Genomic DNA, 18,167 nt, shown 5'->3' on the forward strand with positions numbered 1-18,167 from the left:
TAAAAACACAATAATCATCAACAGTAGAGACACGTGAACAGCAAATCAGGGAGGGGTATAATTTGTCTTCTACCATACATGCTAAGCCACCATCCTTTGCCTTGAAAGGACTGTATGTCAGTGTTCAAAACTCTTAACATTAAAAGAAAGAATTTGTAAAGAAAAAGCACGGAGCGTTTTTCTGGGTCTCTTCGTTCCAGGCCTACATTTTGACAAAGTCATAATTTGGAAGGAGGATTCCAATTTGGTCCTGCCAGAGAGACAAGGTGTCCTTATGGCATATAGATCCCAGCTCAGGATTAAGTGCAGAAGCACAGAGGAAGAGACTATTTATAGGAAACATATTTTAAGAATTCAAAGTTCTTATTAGGATTCATCAGTACTATATTCTATTTATCATTTTTACTCAAAAGACAGCAGCTTTTTAGCTTCAGAGAAGTAGTATTGGCTCCTCACTTGCAGAGGGAGAGAACATGGCAGATCAAAACCAAAGTAAGGCACAACCATGGCAAATCCAAATATCTAACCACCTCAAGTACATGTAATTTGCATTTAGTCAACCAAATGTGAAGCAAACACTGCAAAGTGAGGGAAGTGTCAGACTTTTCCTGGCAGGGGATAGAAAGGTGATTGATAATGTTCCCCATGCCTAGCTGTTTTCATAAAACTCCAGTCAGTCAGAGAGCTCCTAATCATACCAATCCCTTCTGGCAATGGGAGGAAGAAATCAAAGTAGTACAAAACTGCATAACATTTTGAAAGAGAATAACACACAAAAAAAAATTGTTTTAAAAGGTAAAAGTTTATCTCATAATACTGTTGTCAAGAACAGATAAACGTGAAAAAGACTGTAACGCTCCCCCTTCTAAAACCAAGCAAAATATAATGGTGCAAATAAACCTTTCCATCAAGTACACCATTCCTCTGAGGCAACAGCTTCATAAATTGTTAACAAGTGAACTGGAAATGCTCAGTTCTTAAATGTGAATCCTCAATCTATGGCTTTCAATTATATCAGCAGAAGAAAAAGAGAGTCACTTTACTAAACAGAAGTTCTCCTAAGACCATTTTTTAAACAACAGCTACAGATCTGAGACAGACACGTTCTCAGATTCATTCCAGCTTTCCTGGCTGCCCTTCCAGTCCTCCCTGGCATTTTGCTGGCCCTTATCTTTCAGTGGAGGAGAACCTATCCATCTTGCGTTACTGGCAGAAAAGCTCTGATGACAACAGATTCTTTCAAATGAAGACATGCACAGAAAGAAACAATATGTCAAGAGTGAAGAAGAGTGAAGCTAAAAATGAGTAAAGACACCCACTAAGTGTAGGGTGAGAAAAGATGAATATTCAGGTGAAGAAAACATCGGTATTAGAAAATCAGCAAATGTTTAATGATGGAATGAAATATGCCATTGAAAAGCAGGCTGCAACAAAAATGACAACAGATTAAGACAGCACTGTCATCTATGCTGACTTTGGATCACAGCCCTAATGTCAGTCTCTCAATCATTTCAAAAAAGCTTAAAATTATAATAGCATTCCTTGATACAAATGTATTTTTGTATTTTTAAGCCATACTGATTGCATTTCAAAAAACAGAATTAGCACTAGTACTTGTCAATTCCAGAAACAAAACCAAAAAACCCTACCCACACAAATTAAACAGCAAACTACACAAGTCACAGGTTTGGGGTTGATTTTTTTTTTAAACTTGCACTTCTTAAGGAAGCAAAGGTTATCCCACTAGTAGAAGGAAGGTACATTAGTAATTAATTATTTTAAAAGGTGATTAAAAATACAATCCCATTTATTCATATTCCTTTTACTAAATATGGAATAAGAAGTTTCTATGTGATTTGAAAATAATATGATTCATTTTTATTAAAAGGCTGAGGAAAAACACTGAGCTTCCCAGATATATTTTAGCTAGAAATATGAAGACGCAGCTTTAATCTAAATGTAACATAAGTTTGCCATAAAAAAATACAGGAAAGGGTTACCAAAGCCTGGGAATGAACACTCTACAATATCAATTCAACCCTTGTAAATTTAATCCAGGGTTATTTGTTGCCCAAAATCTCTTTACTGTGATGTATGACTTAGTTACTAAGGTTATCACAGTAGTATCCTAAAGTTGCATAGTACATAAAACATTTCAGTTAACAATGCAGGGAGGTTAACTCCCACAGATAACCTACTATCAGAGGGTTAGACCAGATGACATGCCTCTGTCAGCTTTCAGGAGCTATTGATGGTTCAATCAGTTTGTTTTGAAGGTAAAGTACAACAAAAGGGCACTAAACTTATTCAAACTGTCAACAGGGACTATGGAATGTTGCTTGCAGGTAAGTAATTTTGGGTATTTTAAGACTATTATCAAACACCAATGGCTGCAGAAAAAGACAGCTACTAATAACACAGAAAGCAGCCATCATAAAATACTTTGTGGCAGGTACTGAGACCCATAAATTTTCTGACACATTGCACCTGTTTTAGACTTACAAAACACTAGTTAAAAGAATACTGCTTAAGGAAGAAAGATTCATCTAAATTTTACATTATAAGTTTAGAAAGGTTTATTTTAGGTTAGAAGTTGGAGGGGCAGGGTCTCTCTGTCCCCTCTTTTTTTCTTAGTAGTTTTGAAATTTAGTACTGCTCCATGTGTTCTGAGACTGCTGTTACCAGCTTTTAAAATCTTTGCAGTGGCGTGAAAAAAGGTTAATATCTTCAGTGATGAGGATAAAAGTGAGCTTCAGAGAAAGAAAAATAAAAATCAGGTAGACCAGAAAGGTGCTTAGAAAACATTGCCTGTAAACTGATCTTCTAATTCATAACGGATTAAAGAAATTAATTATGTAAGTAAGTAAAGTTGCACCTTCTTTTGCTCAGAATCATCTCTCCCACCTTGATTCCCAGTGCCAAGAGGCCAATGAAAATAAGCTCATAACAAATATTCATCAAACACGAAAAGGAACTCTCAGAGATGTAAAAAGACCAGAGAATATCATATTTCTTGTTATTTCCATCTTAGTTAAGTGAAAATGACAATAAAGCTTAACAACTCATTTACCAATTTAGTAAATGCTGCATGTGATAAGCATTATTTTAAGAGTTTTTACATAGACTTGCCAAGATATTGGAAAAGAGGGACAGGCTTGAGTGGACATTTGCAAAGGAATGCAGTGAGCTTGGGATTCAGCTGCTATTGACATTGGCAGAAGCTCGATGGGGCAAAGCCTTCCTTTGAAGAAACATGCTGGCATTCAGAAAGGCACATAACAAAGACAGCTTTGAGATCAACTATTGCTATTTATTAAACAATACATGACTAACTTTTATATAAAGAAATACCGTCTTTGATACTGACTCACTCTACAGCCTTAACAAATCACAGACTTGTCATCTTAACTCTGCCTTACAAAGAGGGAAACTAAGTCTTATCAGTTACCTTGCAGGCATATTCTATGTATGATTCTAGTTCTCTACTGTGTAACAATCACTACTTAAACACATAGTCCTTGGGTTATCCCCTCTTCCCCTCCAAAAAAAAGAAATCACTGAAGGTTCACACCTTATGAGACTTTTACAGGGGAAGTAAAAGAAAATTTGTGTTCCTTAAAGGATCACATGGAAGAAAAGAAAAAATCTATTTGAAGCATTTACAAGAAATTTGTCAGTCCTGATCCAAAACTTCCAAATCAACCATTTATTTTTGCTAAATAGATCCTGTAAAATTTCAGTCTGATCTATGTCTTTTTTCAGTAGCCATTTAGGTTCTAACATAAAAATTGCTTCTGTTTTAATGAGCTTTGGTACTCCACCTCTAGCTACTATCAATCAGTTCTAGAAAAATTTCATTCTAGAGCTGTGAACATCATAACTACAACAAAAAAAACCCAGGGAGTCACATAATATCATACCATCTAAGGGTCTCAATTAACTCATCACCTCCCTTTGTAAAGCAGATAAGCTGTTGAACATGGTTGGCCTTCTGAAACTACAGGCCACATTATAGGAAAATTTCAAAAGTGGCAAAAAATTACTTGGGGAATGAACTGTTTGGGTTCTTTTCTTCTTCCTCTGCTACAAGAAAAGTATAATATATTTGTATATGCTAACATTTCAGAAAAAAATAACTATTCCACTGAACCTTTAATGAAACACTATGGTAAGAACTAGATTCTGTATAGTCTTTCAATTTTTACTTTTATTACCAAAAGCTGGAATATAAAACTGTACTATACGCATCAATATTTAAATTTTAAAAACTAAATTTATCTGGAATGAAAAATTGAGAAATATTTGGCCAGAAGAATGCAGAAATATCTAGCTCTTCCTGTATCATAACACCAACATGCTCTTTGTTTCAGAAAGTGTTTACTTTCATTTTTCTATTTTCTGTGCTATTATATTTCCTTTCCTTGACAACCATAGAACATAAAAATAATATACTTATTTCAAACTTTGAAGGGCTGATTATGCTCTCAGTTACATTACTGTAAACTAGAAAAAAATAAATAACCTAAAGTTGGCAAAGTTAGATCAGTTTTCAAAAGGGAGAGACAAAAACAAAAATCAGAAGGATTGAACAATGAGTGAGACTGATTATCTTCTGTAACTGTTTCTTCTGCCCCCTCCAAAAGGTTTACCCCTCTACCCCCACCAAACAGCTTATAGCTGGCTACAGAATTCTCATGTGCAATGAAAAATCTTCTTTAATATACAGATAAGGAAGACAGGTCATAAACTTAAACCAGCACCTTTCAGAAGTGAGGGCACGATGTTGGCATGAGGTGCATTAGAGGATCATGTAAGACCCTGTGCAGCCTTGGCACTGTTCGGTGATGATCATATAGTTCTGAGGGACTCACAAGTCACTCAGAAATCCAGATCACCTCCTAATATTTTAATACCTTCTCCTTTTCTTCAGTGTAGCAAACAACTCTATGAATTAGAAAAATATCTCTCTATTTGTGTAACAATAATTAGAGTTATGTCTAAACTTATTGTGTTAGTATGGACAAATTGGGTACTACGGACTTCAATTTACTGGCTGAATAAAAACATCATAATTGTTCTTGCTCATGAACCCTCACAGTGGATAGTCTCAGATAGAAGTTGTGTGGTCATTTGATGTCTATCACATATAGATTTTTTCCTACCAGGTACCAGTGAAATGACAAGACTTCAGACAAATAGTGAAGCAACACAGATTCATAGATTATACAGATGTAAGGGAATATCCTAATCATCTAATTAAGTACATAAAAAATATGTACAGAACTATCAGACTGCAATCCCTCCTGCTAAAAGAGAGCCTCAACAGTAATTCACTGGTATTGATCAGGTATATAAGCATTATTTTCATTACTGAGCAAGGACTTCTAGTCTCCTATTGCTTCTTGAGTATGCATTTATATCACCATCCAAATTCAATAGCAAGACTATTTAAAATAGAAAAGTTCTGTATCAATTTTTAAAATAAACAATAAAACAAAACCACAATAAAACGAAAGAAAACTGCAAGAACACTGAAAATGCTAAGTATTTCTAAGTATTTATGAGAAATAGCGTTTCTCACAATCAAAACTGTGGGATGAGAATAGTTGATTTAGCTTGAAAAGTTAATCTGTACAAAATGCATGCACTTCCTTTCTAGCTGTTATATCTTAAGAGGACTTCATAAGGTTATCATCATTTGCTCCCCCTGCCGAAGATAGCATATCTAGTACATGTACTTTTAAGCTAATTTAAAATAAACTCAGGCATTTGTTTCCACTTGCCCTTGTTTCCATGTCAACAGCATTTAATGAATGCATCATTCCAGGAAATGTCAATAAGGAGTAAAGAGGAATGACCAAGCACTGAAAACTTCACACATGGCATGAATTCTTCACAATCATATCGCTTTAATGAAAATAGGTGAGGTCACCTGCAGCATTCACAACTGCTTTGTAATACATTCTGACCCAGATGATTTTTCACAGTTCAGTAACACCACGTTTGAAGTTTTCAGTGCAAACAATACACCCACAGGACTGACCAAATGCAGTACAACAGAAGCAACCAGCAATTACTGTGTTGACTTCTGTTACTTTGATCTCCGGGTCATGACCTTTGTTTTCACGCAATCTTCAAAGCAGAGATTGTAGACTAGGTTATTTTAGAGGACACACTGTTTTGCAAGCTATTTTTCTGTGATCCTTGCTTCCTATTTGAGCCAAAAGCTTTTAAAATTTTCCTATCACCGTTACATTTCAGTTACTCTACTTTCCCTTTCCCTTACCACCAAGATATGCTTTTACAAAATATTAACACCCAAATACAGAAAGCTTAAAAAAATAAGATAAAAACTAAGAACTTACAGAGTTATTTTTTTAATAGAAAGAAACTAAAGCCATTTTACAGTGATGGAAAAAAAAAGTAAGTTTTTAAAATTAACCAAACAAATTTGCTCATAAAAATACCACAGAAGGGAACTTTCCATTTTCTTTTCCTGTCCAAGAAAAATTCCAGTAACTTAGAAATGTTTTCATCAATTTGTTCTCCTAGAAATTTAAAAGGTAAGGAGAAGTAGCAGGGATGCTTTTCTTTTTCCCTAAAAAATTTCCCATTCAAAAGTAATATGGTTCTTACAAGAAAACCCCAAAACCTACTTTGAGAAAAAAAGCACAATAATGTTTTACTATAAAAGGTACTGTTAATGAAAGAATAGGGAAAAGCTTTAGTAATTAAATTATATAAATGATATACCAATGGATTACTTGAGGAACTAGACTGGAATTTCTTGACAAAAAGCATAGTTTTCTATATTTTCTAAGTATTTATGAAAAAACCTAATTATTTTTAATATATGCAATATTACTTTTAACCTCCATTGCTAAGATCACTATGAACAACTGGACCTTAAGTTTTGTAAAAGATATTTTCCACATTTCTTTAAGATTGAGATTTTGGGGGGTTTACAGATCTTTTCAGTTTGTTGGATTGAGAAGATTAAGCAAAGCTTTGATTTCTTGCACCTTTCTCTTTCTGGTTTAGGAATTAAATAGCCTGAACTCTAATTGAACTCCGTAGGAACAAAATTAAAGCTCAATGAAAAATGAAGCTGTGGTTCTAATGGTCACTGCAAAAATTTACAAAAAGAAGTTCCCATTCAGAACAAAACAAAGCCAGCTGAAGTTATGGTAGAGCACAGTGTTTACATAATTCAAGTTCACTGAAATCCAATCTTTTGATGCTTTCTGGCAAATTTCTCAAAAAAACTCTTATGAAAAAAAGCTATTTCAAACCATTAGAAAAATGCTGTAACTGGAAGAAAAAGTTGTCCAAGATGCTTCAGAATGTGTATTCAAAACTCTGAATTAGCTCTTCAGAGTAAAATTACAAGAGTACTTTTAATCAGTTCCATCATGTAGGTGAATATATGTTCCCCTAAAGACAGGTAGGTAGGTAGATAGATAGACAGAAAAACAGATAGATACTGGATCCATGCTTTTGGGTTATGAATCTAATGTTGTCTAGCAAACACATTTCATATAATGCAACAAATAATAATGGAAAAGGATCAGGAAGCTTTCACTAGAGCAGCAGAACCATAAATCATTCAACTAATTAGAAGCCCATTCTTCTTTATTAACAGAACTTCAATTAACCTAGCTTATATGGAAAAAAATACCCAGAGTTTTGAAAAATTGAGAGGAAAGAGAATGGAAGCAATGTTGCAGTTTCCAGCAGATACATAAATAGAATCACTTCACACTTTGACATGGTGGTTTGCCATGACATGACCTAAAACTACCTTGACCTCTCTGAAATCAACATTTTTGCATTGAAATGAAACAAGAGACATGCTTGTTTTGATGTATGGCTGTGTGACATATTATAAATATTACATCACATAACCACAGAGGATGTCAATCAATAAAGAATTTTTTCAGAGAGCACTAAATGAACCATGGGTTCTTGCCTCTGAATGGCTCCTTTAACGTACTACTTTTGCTTAAATGATTAATAGGAGACATATTGTCAGAAAACATACTTAAAGTGAAAAACAGTAAACTGTAGAAATATCATTCATTTTTTAAGCAATTTTCTAGTGCACGTCACATAAATTTACATAGAGACAGCACTATTATATTCTCATAAGCTGGATAGTAGGCATACCTTCCACTTAAGTGTGAATGCAATGAGAAGATATTTTATTAAATTTAGGCTGTTCTACTTTGTGAAAACCAAAATACTACAAGCTAAACTTGGATTCAAAAGTGGAATTATTAAACGGTGAAAGTCTGACAACAAAGAAATCCTTCTCAAAAATTTGAAACAAACTAAAAATTATATGCTTATTTGGGACAGCTGTGCTGATGTTTCAAAGTACAGCATTTCCTAGAGCATTGAATTCAAGACACTTCCCAATAAACCTGCTTATATTGTTCTGTATTAGCTCCTACAGCAGAGTTTAGAGTACATGAAGATAAAATCAGAGTTTTATTATAGAAGTCTGAATACTGCAGGTGATTTGCTAATAAAAAGCAAGCTCAGGCTCTGCAAGGTTGGCAGCCTGGTTGTACTGCTTGCTTCCGACTTGCCTCTGACTGCCATTTTCAACCAATGTGAAAAATGCCAGCACACAAAGACTGAAATAATGTTTCAGATGTGAGCAAGGAAAAATACCTCCAATGACCTTTTTTTTCTTCATAATCAATGTCTCCTTGCCTAAAGGTTACATCTATTAAAATTATGTCACTTAGCAGATATTCTGTAAGTTTTGGATCTATAGTCATAATCATTATCAGTCAAAACTATTTCTACTTTTTTTTTTCAAAAAACAACCATTGTAATTTTTAGCAACATTTCAGTTGGATCAGTTGTACTTACATATTTTATCAGGCTTTCATATTAAATTTCAGAGGACCTTTTGTGTAATCTAGCTCATTAAAATTACATTATAGATATAGTTTGGAGTTTTTTAATTGGAATCTAACTGCTCTGAGTAAGGCAGCACAATAGAGGAGGAGTCCTTCTGTATTAATAGTGCCTTGATAACTACAGTAGAAGCAACTCAGCACCATATCAAATATGAGTAGAAGACAATGCAACCGGCTATCTCAGTGTAGTGATTTTTCTTTTTATTGCCTGTCACCCTTAGTGTATGTGAATGTTGCCTTATCTTGGCCTTAAAGAAGGAAATGCTGTGAGTAGGGGCATATGAACACCCACATTCAGGAAATCCTGTGCACACCTGCTCAACTCTAACATGTGCTATACAGCACTGAAATATTTCTTTAAATAGGGTTCCTGAGAGTGATCTCACTGAAATGGGGTTACTCAAATTCCCAAGTGTTTCATGGCAGAATATGTGACATTGCTTTCGGAAAAGCATAAATGATTGTTTGAGACTCTGGGCTGACTTTAGTACAATATTTTTCCAGTAGTAAAACAAAACTGACATGTCTTATTACATCTACAAGCAAAAACACTAACCTGTACCTCTGGTAGTCATCCTCATCCTTTTCTTTGCAGACCAGTTCATTTGGGCAAGCAATGTTTCCAAGCAAACTGAGATACTGTAGTGAGGGCACAACTTCAGCCAAATGGTCCAAAAGGCTTTCTAATTCTGTTATGTGTCAGAGGTTGTGGGTTAAGGATTCAATGACATTAATGAAAAAAGCATTTAGAGTTGCATCACTGCTGATTTAAACATACATTTCAATAACTGACAATCAAATTTAGTATGGCATTCAGGAAAATGTCACATTAATTGTTCCAAGGGCAAACAGGGATAAACTTCAGTCAGTTTTTTGGCATGGAATGAAAGAATTGGGCTGTTTTGTCATTCTTTTCTCCTCCTTTCTTTCCTAGGTGGTTCACTACAAAACATTAAAACTTTGACAAAATGATGGATGCTGTGTGGTAAAATGGCTAGCAATTGCTGGAGCCATGAAACTTTTCCAGCATGGAAACAAACAGTTAGTTTCACAGCACATTCATCACTAATATATTCAGTCCACTGGAAAATGAGTTTAAAAAAAAAAAAAAGAAAAAGAAAAAGAAAAAATCAAACCACAACAACCCACTTCACTCCCAGCATATAAATGCTTTGAGTGTCACAGGAACACATTAGTAACCACTCAATTAGTATAAGTCAATTAATGCTTCACTAAGTGCAACTTAAACACTTCAGTGTTACAATTATTTTGTATATGAAGCTTTAAAGACTTGGAAAGTATAATTTTTTGCATTACAATAGCCTTATATTTTGATGTTCGTGAAGCTTTTTAACTTAACTATATTCCTTGGAACATAAATAAGGATGATACAATTATTATTGTAAACCTTCATGAAACAAACAAGCAAACAAAGGTTAAACTATTTTTAACCACTGCAATACTGGAGATTACACCTTAGGTTTAAGCATAACAATATTCAACCATTTGCACACCGTCAATTAATCAAATAAATTATTTTGTTAGAGCTTAGTTTGACAGTCTCTAAGACTCAAACTATACATTCTTATTTACTTCAATTTACATACAAAGATATAGGTGTGATTCTCAAAAAATATGCCATGTATATGTGTGTAAAAAGTTTCCAATATATAAAAATCAACTGACTTAGACAAGAGTAATAATTGTTCAAAACCATTAAAGGACATTTCATTGTTCTGTTTTTATCCTCTCCTTCTGTTAGAGACCACAACTATTGTCACAACTTTTGTTTTAAATTCTCAGCCCACTTGCGTTGCTATTATTTATACTTGATTTATGTGTTTCTGTTATCTTTGTTATTTTTGGCTGATGGAATTTACTTTATTTCTCACCCCAATATCTTAAGGGCAGCAAAAGCAATACAAAATGGAAACAGCAGCTTTGTTGTTAAAATTGTGGTCTTCCTTTCATAAGCCTGAAATTTTATTTTATTTTCAAACACACATGAAGATCATACCAACAATAACTGATTTTCATCTACTAAAATCAATGTATCTACACTCACAGTTAATGTTCTGTCCCTTAAGGTCCAAGGAATCATAATCAAATATTCTCCATGAGTAAGAAAAATGAGAGTTTGAAATAAGTTCTATGAATTCATCAAAAAGGTAAAAATGCTAACTTTTAATTCGGCAAAGCCACATTTTAGAATGCTACATGCCAGCAAGTAATCTACCAGACCCTTAGAAACATTATCTTTTTGTAGCATCATATGATACAGGTCTTTGTGAGCTGGGTGAATTATCGATCAAAATTTGGTGCTAAATGTCATACCTGGACCTCAAGCTCACACATAAACTTTTTCATGGCTCTTTCAGGAAGTATGTGACTGTGATAGGAAGCTCACAAACTGTTTTTCCACAGATGTTCAAGGGAAAAGCTTTTTAAAAGTTTCCTAAGACTGTTAGAGAAGTGCTTGAATCTGGCACCTGCCCTCAGCCAGGAGAAACACTTAATTTCTCACAGTATTACTTAGGTTGCAAAAAGGTTCCCTGAGAGAGTTTACTAATAAAGACAGTTATTTCCATAACACCCAGGAGGTTAGCTACTGGAAGGGTTTGATTGTATATGGTAATTTCCTATCAAAAGGAAAAAAAAACCCAAACAACACAAACCCTCCAACAAATTATTCAAAATTTTTGCTTCTTTTATGGATTAAACATGCAGGATTTTTGCCTGTCAATTCAATAGAGCTTTTTCTTGTATAGAAGCTTTTCTCCCTAAAAGTTTGCTAAATGTGGAGTATGACGTATTCTAACTCATCTGAACACGCAGACTTCAAGGAAAATATCAAAATGCATTTAGAATGTAATAAAGAGCAGTGTCAGTGTAGATATGCAAGTGTAAGACTGTGCCTCAAAGCCCTAAGGAAAGCAAAAAGCAGAGACACCACTTTCAGCAAGAGTTTTAGGTAAATAACAGGAGTTGATAATCTGCTTCTCAAAAATCTAAAACCTCCAAATTTAGAAATTAGTGTCTAGGTTCTAATACCTTGTATCTAAACCCTGAGTACTGATTTTAGATGCAGAAACACCCCTCTAAAAAGTATCTTGGGCAAGAGATACTTATCATATATAGTTATAAAGAGTGGTTATATCGTAAATAAAATAATTATTTTCTTTAGGACTTTAACTACCTTTTCTTTTCCCTCTTAAAAACAAAACAAAACTCAAGGTACAGATTGATTTTCCAAGAAGCCCATTCACCTACCATGACAGTTATTCTTTACAAAGCGTGTAGGAAAAGTAAATCTTATCCTGTTCAAATTCTCACGATTAAGTATTTTTCAGAAATCAGTCCTAAGTCATGGGGCACTTCTAGTGTACTGTTTAGTTGATTAGCATGTAGTATACTTATTTAAATCACAATATTGGAACTATATGATGCCATCAAAAGTATTAAGTCTTTCTAAAACAATGTTAGGAAAATATGGAGGGATAAAATCAAAAGCAAGTCTGAAATTTTATTGCCAGCTTCCTTTTTTATGGTTTATTGTTGCAGTCTAAGGAGGGTCATACTGGTGCAATCAGAGCCAAAGAGCTGCAAAATTCTGCTGTGCTATTTCTAAGACCAATTTCAGCTCCATTCTCTTCAAAAATGAAAAATCACAACTAAATCCATGGACAGTGCTGGTGAAAATGTATTTACTTATTAAAGCTCTATGAAAACAGCCCTGGACTGATCTTTCCAAAGTCAGCGTCACTGATCATCAGGTGAACATGTAACAGTGATGCCAATACTTACGCTAGAGTCCATTGTTTGAAAAAGGGTTTAAAGTATCACTGTTATGACAATTAAAGTGCCTTAGTGTGGCAATCCATGTCCTATTCAAGTGTCATCATTACCAATCCACTAATGCCTGTCTTTCTAACAGATGTTGACTAAAATAAAAATTTGTAATAATTAAAATTTTAAACTCTTCAGCAATACAGCTCACAAGCTACAACATCAATTCTGGGCAACTATACAACAATGGACCTCTCCAAAAATCTAACCTGGTCTTCATGAACAATGAACAGAAACATACTGGACATAATTTAAAATTTCATCCTCATCAAAAGTCTTTACTGATTTATTGCATTGTTTCTAGCTTTAAGTTAGGGAAGCATTTAAAAGAACTGCGTATCTCTCAGAGATTAATTTTTTAAAACCTCTTCACACTGTTACACTTAAAAAAACACCACACATGCATATTTACAGTAGACTGTTCACAAGCAGACATATGCACAATCATACACAACCTCATCACTGTATTTTCTGTTCTGAAAAACAAATGCCACCAGCAATACTGAAACATAGCAACAGAATTATTTGGAAAACACAGTACTATGGTGCGTCTGGTTTAGCTGCAGAGCAATATCATTTTTTTGCAAGTTTTGTGGAACCAAAAATATCCTACGAATAGGCATGTTCTGACTTGTCTGTTTTCACTCACTGTCTGGTACCCAAGGCTGCTATTTTTTGAGGTTCTCCAGAAGGCAAAAGAACAATCAAAAGCCCAAAGCAAATTAGGTATCTCCTTTCTCTGGCTAAGAATTAACTGTCAATGCAAGCTTATAATATTTTTGTTTGTTTTGTAGAAAATCCTTTAACATGGGTCAAAATTCTAGTGATAGTCAGGACTACGTCCCCCTACAAACCCTTCAAAGACAAGTTCCCAGGAAATATTACATTTAAGTAAGGTCAAAGTTGTAAACTCTTGGGTGGATAGTATAATGCCACTTCACTTAGTCAGTGTTAGGAGAACCTTGCAAGCTGGGTCAGTCATTGTGATGCTAAGCTGTGTATTTTATACTTTTGAGAGGTTGAGCAGATTCACACAGAAACTACTGGATGATGTCGTATGAGCTCCAGTATTCCTGATTTCTGTATTCTCAAGAGCTTCTTTAGCTGTGTCCCTCCAGCATATTTCCAGGGCAGAGCAATATAAGGTTTAAGTACTAAGAACTAATGCTGGTCATCCTCAAATTCCATACTATTTCTTCCTTACTGGCGTTCTTGGTATAACCACATTCATGGTTGTTCTCAGGAACAACTGTAAGTCAAACCTACGCAGAAACACCTTTGCTAACGGTTTCTAAATTAATTTATCCTATCCAAACAAACCTATACATGTTTCTTATCTTACTATGCAATTATTTTTTGGATATAGTTTGAAGTATGCAAGAAAATCTAGGATTTCTTTCTGTAAACTTTTTGTCTGCTAGCAGTTTTTTACTAGTCACACATTCAAATATGGAAAAGTAACCACTCTTGTGCTTTTTCTCACTGCTTTCCAAGTTGCTCCACCATTTCCTTTCAAAAAGTCATTTCACTTCCCAGAGGAGCTGCAGGAGAACTTTTCATAATAAGGAACTTCACTGATTACAGCTTTTGGAAGTTCTTGGAAGCAAAGAGACAAAGTAAAGAGCAATCAGTTTTACATGGAGAATATTTTTGAAATATGTACATGAGAATATCAGAAATATCACGCAGAATTCCAGACCACCACATAGAAAGACCCCAAACTCTCATTTAAAAATCTTCTGTCAACTAATTATCTGTCATGCAGGTGCTGCAATCAACTTAACATTAAAACAGCTGGATAACACTTCTACCAGAGTCATGGATGAGAAAGGTACCTATATTTATTCCCAGTTGAAACATTTGCTTCAATTAAATTTATCACAAACACAATGTAGCAATCACAAGCTACTCTACAGTCAAATAGCCTTGAAGCAGAAGTTACCAATTCTCCTCTGAATGCAGTGTGAAAAGATCTTTGCCACCTGAACGCTTTTCCATTAGAATGTGCTAGGTCTTCAAGGTTGGATAACCACAGAAATAGCTTGCAATATGCAAGTATACATCTTACCCTTCCCTATGTGCAATCGGATGTCACACACAGCCATTTGTATTCCTCACTCTGGCTTGAACCTCATCTGGTAGGGAGCTAGGACCTTCAGATAAGGCCTTGTTCACTGACTTTGAAAGCATTTTGCTCAAGAAAGAAAGGGTGTGGCATGGATGGTAATTAACTAAGTCCATATATCTCATGGAGAGCTTCCTGCATACCAAACACATGGGAAAAAAATCCCATTCTGCCTCCTGGAGCAGCATTAATTTTCTCTGTGTAGCTGGAGTTGCCAGTGATTTTAAAGATATTTCAGAATCCTGATAGTTCCAAGGCTGTAGATTTGAAGACCAGGTTTCAATGTTGTCAAGTATACAAATGTGAGAATGTTTCTATTCCTGCAATAAAATTATATTTCTAGTTCTCTATAGAGGTCCACCATGAAACCATATGTTCTTTCTCACAAAGATTGCTTTTTGTTTAGATTTTTTTTTTCTACATTATTCTTCCCAAATGTTGCTCAAGGTTTCCACGGCATCACAGTCAAGAACAAAGTAGCAGCTCAGGATTTTTAAAAAGGTTTTGATATCTGGAATTGAACTCATCCAAGCACTGCTGTAGAACAGCACAAGGAATCACCTGGACTGAAGACTACTTCCCTCTTCCACAGATGTTTGGCATCAGGCATTCACATTACTTAATTTTTACTTCAGGCACACTTTATTCCAGAAGAAAGATTTTTGGCTCATCAGATACAGCAGTTCTCTAACAAGTCACATAGATTTCACTAAATCCATAATTGTGGCATGGAGAACTCAGAAGTATATGCAGGAAGAGTGCTGTACTGAACTGAATTGAACTTAGCTCAGTTCTCTGTTTAGTGGAGATGGGGAACCATGCATTATAGGAGATAATTTGTGTCTTTAATATATTCACTCAATCTACACATCAAATCCTCAGCACTTAACATAATGAGATTCTGTTCAGGTTGGGACTTCTGTGTCTTCAAGCACTTGAGGACAGTGTAGAAACAAGCACAGAGGCAAAATAAATTACAATCTACACTTTGGAGGTTAAGCAAATCTGTAACTATTAGAAACCATGACAAGACCTGCTTGAAGACACATTGTATCAGAAGTAGCTATTGGTATATCCTTCAGATGAGGTACTCACTATGCTGTTTTCAAAGACTCAGAAACATGTAATCCTTACATCTGAATCACACTGATAACTCCTCTTGCCACAAGCAATGTATATACCATTATAGGCATTCTGCCCAGCTCTAGATTTCCCACTCTGTCATATGAAATATTTTGGTTTTCCTTTAAACTATTCAAAACCTAGATCTAGATTCAATCATAGAATATGCTGAGTTGGAAGGGACCCATCAGTATCATTGAGTCCAACTCCTGGTCCTGCACAGGACACCCCAAGGATCACACCATGTGCCTGAGAGCATTGTCCAAATGCTTCTTGAACTCCGTCAGGCTTGGTGCTGTGACCACTTCTCTGGGGAGCCTGTTCCAGTGCCTAACCACGCTTTAGGTGAAGAATCTTTTGCTGATACCTCACATAAACCTCCCCTGACACAGCTTCATGCTGTTTCCTTGAGTCCTGTCACTGGTCATGAGAGTGAAGAGACCAGTGCCTGCCTCTTCTCTTCACCTCAGACACTATGTTAGGAGGGGCCAAATGTTGTTTACACATACAACGTCACACAATAAGTGAACCATGTAAAAGGAGTAGAAAGCTTTTATCAGAATTACCAAAACAAGTTATGGATCAAAATGAAGCCATAAAAGGAGATAAGAGTACGGTGATATTAAGAAATACCCAGGAAAGATCTCATATGAGTTTTAAGTTTCATATGGCATTCCAATTTTCATAGGGGTCAGTTTGGATTTTTGTTTGTTTTCATCTCTCTCTCACTCTCCTTATATATGCATAATAATATTCCACCAATTGACATTTTGTTTCAGGTCAGTGTTCTTTCCTCACTTTTGTCCTTTATGTAGTGCTACTGTCATATACTGAACAATCTTTTCTGTATTGTATTTCATTATTCTATTAAATGTACATTTTTTAACATTTTTCAAAGAATTCAACAGAGAAATAATTCATTAAAAGAAGAGATTCAAGTTCAAATAAGATCTTTCTCAAATATGGCAGTCACATTGAAGAGAAGAATCTAGAAGGTTTCTGTGCTTCTGAAGACTGATGTATCCTCCCTACAAGAGATCATTGGTCCCTAGGGCTCAAAATGTTAATGATGGACAGTGGTTAGTTTTTCTTCCCTGGGTAGTTTGCAACTCCTCTATTAAATTATTGGTAGCACACTACAAAATGCATACATTATTTCTATAACCTGGGTAGCTTAATACTCTCAAAGCTCTAACTTCATAGTTTTTAGATTGAATTAAAAAAAATCCCAGGATAGATCAAATCTTTCTTACCATGTTATCATTGATTTTGAGAGCTTACTCACTTGACAATACTATTTTAGTATGTCTGTGAGACTAGCAGAAATTCTTTAAAGATTACCTCTGACAGGATTTTTTTTTCTCTGATTTTGTTCACTAAGTTATTATTCAATAACCCTTCCCTCCTTTTGGCAAGTGTAAAATTTCTCCTTGACACTCCCTCAAAGGACAAATATAATGACATGTTTTTTGGTCTTATGGCCAAATTTATATTTCATGGTTTGTAGAAGGAGATATACCATCAGACATACCACCACCCAACATATCACCAAAAATGTTCATTGTTCATCAGTTCAGATTTCACTATGGCACCAAACAATAAAAAATAAAACCAGTTACTCAAATCCAACCCACAGTATCCTATATTAACTATAAATCTAGCCAAATACCTAGTACAGTAACGATGGTTACTGTTCAAGAAACACTCTTGGCAAATTTCCAGGGCTCCAAGAAAAAAAAGTTACTCTGTTGATTTTTATTTATTTATAGAGTCAAAAATAAGTGCAGAAATCGTAGAATCTGCAGTTATTTTTATTCCCCTCAGTAGGAGGATTTTGCTTTAGTAGGAGGTAAATTGCTCTCTGTTTACATTGTCTGTAATAAAAGCCTGCAGTTGAGCAGCTTTGTCCTCACGCTGCAATTACAAGGAGAGGGCTTTAACAGTCTGTGCTCTAAGACTCTGCAGGCCTCAGTTGGCCTTTCGGCCACAATTTGATCACCCTTCCCTTTTGTAAAATCTTATATTACACATGTTCGAATCTCCAGAAGGGTCAAAGTATGGGAAAATTATGTAATAATCAAGTCTATGCCCACAGAACTTGCAGATAATTAGTTTTTACAGACCACTATCTATAAGCCCACAGA

General features: G+C 35.0%; 1 protein-coding gene across 1 annotated transcript in view; it reads right to left on the reverse strand.

The window, feature by feature from the left end:
- Positions 1 to 18,167, reverse strand: part of CUNH10orf11 (chromosome unknown C10orf11 homolog) — a 645,699-nt gene that overhangs the window by 274,313 nt on the left and 353,219 nt on the right. Inside the window, exon 4 of the mRNA XM_017807157.1 lies at positions 9,487 to 9,626. Within this exon, the coding sequence (XP_017662646.1) occupies positions 9,487 to 9,626 (140 nt within the window). The remainder of the gene's footprint in view (positions 1 to 9,486; positions 9,627 to 18,167) is intronic.

Source organism: Lepidothrix coronata, unplaced genomic scaffold, assembly GCF_001604755.1.
Source record: "Lepidothrix coronata isolate B3197 unplaced genomic scaffold, Lepidothrix_coronata-1.0 Scaffold17, whole genome shotgun sequence".
Taxonomy (NCBI): domain Eukaryota; kingdom Metazoa; phylum Chordata; class Aves; order Passeriformes; family Pipridae; genus Lepidothrix; species Lepidothrix coronata.